This window comes from Petromyzon marinus, chromosome 40 (genome assembly GCF_048934315.1).
Source record: "Petromyzon marinus isolate PM22_M1 ecotype Great Lakes invasive population chromosome 40, UKy_Petmar_22M1.pri1.0, whole genome shotgun sequence".
Lineage (NCBI taxonomy): Eukaryota > Metazoa > Chordata > Hyperoartia > Petromyzontiformes > Petromyzontidae > Petromyzon > Petromyzon marinus.
Window position 1 is genome coordinate 1,714,556 of NC_133706.1, and position 8,023 is coordinate 1,722,578.

Below are 8,023 nucleotides of genomic sequence, written 5' to 3' on the forward strand. Positions count from 1 at the left end.
TCTCACGAGGGCTTTACATATCTTTTATGGGGCAGCGTTCATCGCCCGAGGCAGATAATTTACTCGGTCAAGGCCTTTGTGTGCTCTTCGCGCACGTCCGTCCGTGTATCGCCTGCACGCAGGTTCACGTCAGCATGCACGCGTGTGCATTTATGCACATGCACGTATACTTGCTTTGAATATACGACACTGAACAGGGGACCTTTGCGCTTGTGTTTGCACGTGCGCACAATGCACGTGTGCACAATGCACGTGCAAGTGTTTCCATACATGGCTGCGTATGCATAGTTGTGCGAGCATTGTGAGCGTACGTGCATCTGCACGTCTGCATTTGAACGTGAGTGTGTGCGCGCATCACGGTACTATAGCGGTTCGCGTGCTGTACTACGAAACCGGCGAGCCGAGTTGGATTCCTGGTCACGATCAAAACCCACTCGCGATCATCTGAACCGGTCCCGGGGCCTTCCCTCGGTCGACTCAGCCTCAAATGAGCACCTGGTGCGATGTGTAAACATCGCCACTGGGGAGACAAAGGCGGCCGGGCGTGGTGCTGGCCACCCACCCCCACATGTGCCACGCGGGCCTTCGTAGATGCTACTCGCTAACAGCACTTGTTCCAACAGTCTGTTGGAACAACAGCCTGTGTCTTGGTCTTTTGTGTGTGTGTGTGTGTGCGCGCGTGTCGCACCAGGGGCATGTTGGAGAGCGTGGTGTGCGCGGCGTCGCGCACGATGCTGATGTCGAACGAGGCCTTGAAGTCGGGCTCGTCGAAGCACGGGAAGGACTCGCGCGCGGACGTCGGCTCAAACTGTGTCACCGCCAGCGGTCTAGGGACAGCCAAAACGCGCACGCTCGGTCGCCAGCCACCGCAGCAATCGTGCGACATATCCGCCGCGACATCGCAACCGTACAAACATCAGAAAGGCTGTGCCGCCACTAACGGTGAGAAGGGGGTGGGGGGTAAACCCTGCCTCGCCTCACCGATCACTGCCGTCCTCGGCGCGGTAAGTGCTGCGGTAGAAGCCGAGGAAACTGGTGGACAGGCGCCCGGTGAAGGTGATGTTGAGCAAGTACATCTGGCCTTGCGTCAGAGGCTTGCGGGTGCAAACCATCAGCTGGTCGCGTGGCTCATAGCGCAGCAGCTTCGCCACCAATGATCCATCGGCACCGCCACCTGCTGCGCAAACGGAAGCAATGTCAGCCTGGCGAAGTAGGGCAGGCCAGACAAACCAATAACCACACACGGGTGTCGCACATGCGCGAGAGGCACAGAAATCGAAGAACAATGTGGCGTGGCGCAGTGCTCTGTGCGCGTGGACCCCGGCGATTACCGGCGTACCCGGAGCTCCATCAGCAGGCACAAGGATGGACTCCGTGATGGTGAGGTTATTTGCGTGCAGCACCACGTGGTCCGTGCTCTCATCCACCAACAGCCACACACTGACGTATCCCTCCACGGCCAGCGTCGTCAGGTTGGGGTGCAGGCACAGGTGGTAGTGCAACGGCCGCACGGACCTCGGAAGTCGATCGTCCGCCCAGGGGAAAACCTCTCCGTCGGCCGTGAAGGGGAACGTCGCGTTGCCCGCACCGCTCGGCGTCGTGCCGCCGCGGTGGTCATGATCATCGCCGGCGGCACTGCTGTTGCTGCTGGCGCAGCCGTTGCCAATGCCCAGCGCACAGGGCACGTAAGACAGCGCGATTCCGATGACCACGATAACGCCGATGGCGCCCGCAGCGCAGAACATGAGCGTGCGGGGACTCATCTGCTGGCAGCAGAGGTGCACGCCGGGCCCGTCCGAGCCGCCGGGCCCCGTCGACGGCGCCGCCCTGCCGCCCGGGCCGCGCCCCGACCTCGGCTCGTCAGGGTCGCGGTTGAAGAAGGCGGCACCCAGCAGCCTGCGCGATGACTCCTCGTTGTCGTCGTCAAAGTCTTCGTCGAACTCGTCGGGGTCCCCGGCGTAGATTGGCAGTCGCGACAGCGTGTGGGGCCGGCTGTCGTCCTCCGGCGCCGTCGGTCTATCGGCACTCCCGCCGCCGCTGCTGATGAGAGGGTGCTGAGTGTAGAGCGGCACGGAGCTGGCGGCGAGCGTGCGTGGGGACGACAGCGCCACGCTGTTGCCGAGGGACGGGTCGGCGCCCGGGTCGACATTGGGCATCCCTGCATCGGCCTCCTCATCTTCCTCCTCCTCGTCGTCATCTTCAAACATGCTGTTCTCGATCATGTGCTTGGGCAGCGGGGCCCTCTCTGCGGAGGCGAGGGGGGGGGCACTCGTTCAATCGGCATGGATAGTCACCACAAGAGGAACAGCCTTTCCAAACGAAAAGACCGATGACAAAATTGGCCGCCGTCTTGACCGAGCAATTTGGGGTGATAATGGCATGCAAGAACACTGAGCCAGCGCCACCGGAAAAATAATCCTTGCGTGTGTTCCAGCAGGCAGGGATTTTTATCGTGGCAGTCAAACCTTTCCCGGTGGGAAGTCGTTCATTTTCTTTTGCTGTCCCGTGTTATCGAGCTCCCTTCACCCAACTATGTGTGCTGTCCTCTTTTCCTGTTTTTGACTGACTACATCTCTCTAAAATAAATATACACATTGTTTTTGTACAGCGTCTAGAGATGCAATTGCATGCTATATAAATCCACATTGTATTGTATTCAGTTTTTACAACCCTAGGGTGAAATCCCATTTTCTTAAATTTAGTTTGTAATTTCACTTGACATATTTCTAACACCAAATTTTTTTAAAATGTGTTTAACTGATGTGACACAAACACTATTTTCAAGGCATATAAGAGATGTGTCCCGAGTACGTACCGAGGCCTTTTGAAGATATTAACAAAAAACTCACTCGTCAACACAGAAAAGAATATTCCATGTTGGTGATATTTCAGGAAATGGCCCTTCTTAAGATATGGTTTTGTTATGGAATAATCCAGGGCCATTGTCGAACACAAGCAGGTGAACTGCTCAATGTGAGAGTTCCGATTGTGAACTTCTTCATGCCTTAACAAAACAACACTAACGAGCGACTTACGGAACACACGTTTGAAACCGAATTGATAACAGCGCACAGGGCCCAGCAAGTTTATTTCGAGCCACGTTCAATTTAACTGTGACAACTTCCATCTCACAGAGGCGAGACCTGCACCGACAAAGTCGCACGCGCGGTGCCACACGCAACCAGCGTGCACCTCGTGTTCACCACCAAGTTTGCTCGTCTTCACCACCAGGACGGCAATGGTACTCAAGCACCTCCATAATAAGGGGGGTCTGGCTGGTGGGCGATGGTGCAACGGGAGTGCATTATAAAGGGTTAGCAAACAGCATTATCAGCCGTTTCTCACGATTATATTGCCCAAAGGCTGCCGGAGTGGATAGCATGCAGCAGCAGCAACATCCCCTCCCCCCGTACTCCTGTCACAGCCAGCATTGATTTTCACACAAAGCGATGATGCATGGGAGAGCTCGGGCTTACACAAAGCGACATGGTAAAAAATTACACCCACAGGGATGCGTATATCTGACAATAATAACGAAATCATGTTCAGCCCTTCGTGAATAAAGTGTTGGAACAGGGCCTTCAATGCTGTACAGGTCGTGGGGGTCAATTGTCATTCATTAACGATGCGGGTTAGTGTGGGTTGGTGAAGACGGGCGAGCATAGACGTAGGAGCATAGAAGTACACAACAATGGATTTTGTTGAAATGCCCTCTTTGGCCCAACAGGTAGCCTCGCACCCCCTTTGACAGCCCTGTTTGTTTGTGTTCCAAGCATTATCCAGGCTCAACATTTCTTGGTTTCTGAAATCGGGCCAATGCATCCCTAATATAATACATGTGGTACGCAACACAAGTGAACTAATCCTGCTCTTCACCTGCACGTTTATACTACAAATTCACTGCATATGTACGTATGTTGAACTTCTTTTGCACCGTACATGGCCAACCGTTTTGCTTCCGATGCAAACATTATTTCACTCGGCAAGCACAGTGTGACAAGTCTCATTCCATGGGCCACATTGAAGGGATTAAATATTAAATTAGGCCAAGCGTGTGTGGAGAGAAGGCAGTGTACACTGAAGCCAATGAAGCCAGATGCCAAAGACATAAGAGCTAACACCAACGGCACTGCTGCCAGCACCAAGGTCTGCTGGCAACTCCGCTGTAATATTGGGCCAGCAGTTTTTGACCATCGCTATCACCGAGTGCTCTGTACAGTTTCCATGCAATATTGCACCGGCCAAACACAAGCAAAGCGGCGTTAGGCGGCCGCGCGAAAAGCAACGCGCCCGCACAAACACTGAACGGTCCTGTGGAAAGGGGCTTTGAATTGCCCGCTCTGCACCTGCAGAGAAATTCTTATCTCCCCCAAGTGTTGAAATAAAATTCGGGGGGTGGCCGTGGTTCCATCGTGACCCACGCGGGGCGCGCAACGCAAACACCGGAAAGAATGTGGGCCCAAGAAGCGGCCACCACAGGTCACGGCCAGGCGTTGGGCGGACCTGCCAGCCGAGCTGTAACAGCAATAAAAAGGAGGGCAATGTAAGAGCGCTTCATGGGTTTATTGTTCGCTGTTGCACTGTACTGTACGGCCTCATGTGTGTTGTGTGCGGCACGGAGTCTGACGTTTAACTCCACGTTCCGAGAGCTTCTTTAGGAAATGAAATTATTTTGTTTGTGAAGCTATCCAGCGAATGGCACAGAATGTCGGACATCACTCCAAACAACATGCGGTACAATCCGACAATGCATCGCGGAAAATAACAGCATGGCAGTGCTTTGATTTTTTTTCTCCAGTGCGGCTTCGCGAAATCTAAAAACACGATTAGCTGTCCATCACTGGGACGTTTGGTCAAATCTAGATGCATTATCCTGCATGTTCCATCCGCGATGGAGGAGTGTACTCGGGCCATTAATGGACTGACAACGGCGTGCATGTTACGTACTTTTTTTTTAAACATTGCAATGCGTGAGGACACCGTAGAAAACTCAAGCTTACGAGGCAATAACACTCAAAACGTGCGCGCACAGATCAACCTGCGTGCTGTGCTGCTACGATGGCCACCACCATCACCAGCTATCGGTGTCAGCCAACAACAGCATCGACGCTTCTTCCTGGACCCCCACCCAACCCCCCTATACCACCACCTCGCAAGACCGCTGGTTCACAGAGCATCCTGCGCCGCCGCCGCTGCAGTAGCGGCTGGCGTCCGCACTGAGAGAGGGCGGCAGCAGCAGATAGTCCCACGCGTCACGACCGAAGTAAACGGGGTCGCGGTGAAGCTGCCAGCGGCCTTGTTTGGCCACAGCTGTTTGTTTCATAGGCGGAGGGGGCAAAGCTCTCTGCGCAAGTAAATGGGCAAGACGCAACATCTGACCCGCGTGCCTGGCAAGCATCGCGTCTTGCCAATCCAGCGAGGCGGCCTTAACATAATGCGTGTGTTGATAAGCACGTGCTTCAACGCTAATTGGATTGGAAGGTGGAAATCATGTGCTGGGCTTCTCCTAGGTCGACTCAGCCACTGGGGAGACAAAGGCGGCCGGGCGTGGTGCTGACCACCCACTCCCTCGTGAAAACTCAACAGTTCCGGCCGCCATAGATGGTCGCTAACAGCACTTGCCCCTACAGTATGTTAAGGCTATACGGGGGATCTCTGTCTTGTGCTTCAACGCTAAATGAAAGGAGGAAGTTATGAAGCGAAATGTTGTACTGCGCTGTTCTATTTCGCTTTATTTGTCTACCTTAAAACACGACTACGGCAGTGGCGATGGTCACACACCCGTGTTGTGCACAGAATACAACCGTCCAGTTGAGAAGCTACTCATTTTGAGCCGCAACAGTCTCAGACGGTGATACCAATGTACACATCCGTCGGCGGATGATGATATCGATGATGAGGCTGTATGTAATATGGGAGGCCTTATGCACAGCACACTAACCGGATAACACACCGACTAACACCTGGTCAATGCCGACCACCACCGGCGTGCGAACTCTGTTAGTGAAATCACAACTCACGTAACTAAAAAAAACACAGTACTATTCACCATCTCTCCAGAGCGGCTAAAGCGACGCTTAAGACACATTTCACAAATTGAGGAACAAACGAATATTAACGTACGGCCCTTTTTGCCAATCCACGCAGACTCGGTCATTTGTGGTTGTTTAACCATACTTCATCACGCCGAATCGCTCGGCGTGGGTTCGTGAAAGGAGGTCCCAGGCTCACGGCGAGTCGCGCACTTCAGCAGAGCACCAAAAGCAACAGAGAGACAGCCATGGTGGGCGCGCACGTAAACACAGCGGCCACGTGTGTGTTCGCGACGCCTGGCCAAGGGGAACTTTAAACTTCGGACTCTTCGATACGACATCGCATTGTCGAGGGAGACTATGGAGCAGCGTGTAATAATAAATATGGCTTAAGAGGCAAGCGTGTGTGTAAGCGGTTATGTATATAATAAAACAACCCGGTAACAAGTGTTTACTGCCGTGACAACCCTTACCGCCGTGCAGGTCTCCAGCCATCGCGCGCCGTTCACCTCCCGATCCGTCGCTTCAAAGCAGCGGCGATGCCGTCAATCAACTTGCTCGCACAAAATCAGGCACTTTAGTGAAACGGCAGCCGAGTCGATCGTACAAATAATAACGACGACGACGACGGTGAGGGGAATAATTAGCGGCGAACTGCGCCGACTAAACGAGCCTCCTCCTCCCCGCCGCTCTTAGAGAGAACTCTGCCTAGCGAAGATCATTCGCGTTCATGACAATCAAAGCCTCGCTCGCGTCCGCTGCGCGCGCGCGCCGGACGGACGGACGTACGAGCCGCGTCTATAGCGGCGATCGACTCGAATGTACGAACAACTTTGAGCAAGAAACTCGAACGTAAAGAACTGAACAACACAGGCGCCACCACGCACGCGGGTCGACACGGACTCACGACTCGGGGCTGACGGCCGCGTTTAATTTCCCAGTCAGCTTAGATAGAGCCTGCCCTCGGGACGCCTCTGATTGGCCGCGCTCCTCCCGGTGTGGCCCGGGCCAAACCAATCGTCGACGCGGGTGCGACGCCCCGCTGGGCACGCGAACCAATCGGAAGCCCGCGCTGCGCGGGGGCGCGCTCATGCGCTGTACGGAATGTGGAAGGTTGGCCCGGCAGGCCCCGTTGGGCCCCCCGCTCTGTGCCTGAAACTCGGCCGGGGTTCGAGGGCCACTGCAAGGCGGCGAGGGCGGCAAAAGCCCCAAGGTGGCGTTGGGGAGTCGAGGTCGACTGATTACCAAGGGATAAAGTTTTATTTTCGCTTGTGCGGGTTGCGTTTTACTTCCACGGCGATATTGTGTTATGATAATACGCCTAAAAATTAACATACATTTGTGAGTTTAACTTTGCCAACGCACGTCATCATTTTAAATGCTCGGCACGTGAGTGCGGTGACGTGAATATTATTCACAAGCCAGGTGAAAGTTAAGTAAATAAAAGGAGTTTATTTTAAAAAAAACTGCGACCATGAAAAATACAGTTTAAGTTACACCTGAAGAATGTATTAGTTTAATATGTCATTGATAAGAGCCATTCAGTCAATCCACTGTGGGCATAGGAGCTAAGGGCTCCCACTATTATTTTAACTCCTAAATGTTTTATTTTGCCAGGCAAGACCCACGGAGCTACGTAGCTCTGTTTTAAAAGCGACCTGGCCACGAATGATAGCTCAACGAAGATGGCTTATCATGTGGAAATGTATAGCAGCCAAATACTCTAAACGCGTGATGTTGATTCTAAATGTGGACGGAAAACCCGGAGGACCCGGAGAAAAATCCATAATAGCACGGGTAGAGAGAGAGAGACGCAAACTCCAAATATACAGCAGCAGCAGCAGGCGTCAGGGTCGAACCCACGACCTCCTGTAGACCAGGTGAGGTCGCTAACATATCGCCTCGTGGTCCTGTGGGTTCACCCTTGCTTTACACTGATGAGACGTGGCGGGGGGGGCATAGCGGTACAATACAACAATGTCTTGCTGTAC

The 8,023-nt window shown here is 53.6% G+C and overlaps 1 protein-coding gene across 3 annotated transcripts in view; it reads right to left on the bottom strand.

Annotated features, from left to right (window-relative positions):
• LOC116950706 (endoplasmic reticulum aminopeptidase 1-like) overlaps positions 1-6,986 on the bottom strand; it is a 41,273-nt gene extending 34,287 nt beyond the window's left edge. Inside the window, exons 1-4 of one of the 3 annotated variants that reach the window (XM_032968685.2) lie at positions 6,506-6,986; positions 1,340-2,245; positions 982-1,174; positions 689-827 (exon numbers count right to left, since the gene is read on the bottom strand). In XM_032968685.2, coding sequence (XP_032824576.1) covers positions 689-827; positions 982-1,174; positions 1,340-2,245; positions 6,506-6,527 — 1,260 coding nt within the window. In that variant the 5' untranslated portion in view covers positions 6,528-6,986. Of the gene's footprint in view, positions 1-688; positions 828-981; positions 1,178-1,339; positions 2,246-6,505 lie in introns of all 3 variants that reach the window. The other 2 variants (XM_032968686.2, XM_032968684.2) reach the window with 2 other exon arrangements.
• Positions 6,987-8,023: the final 1,037 nt, after the last annotated feature.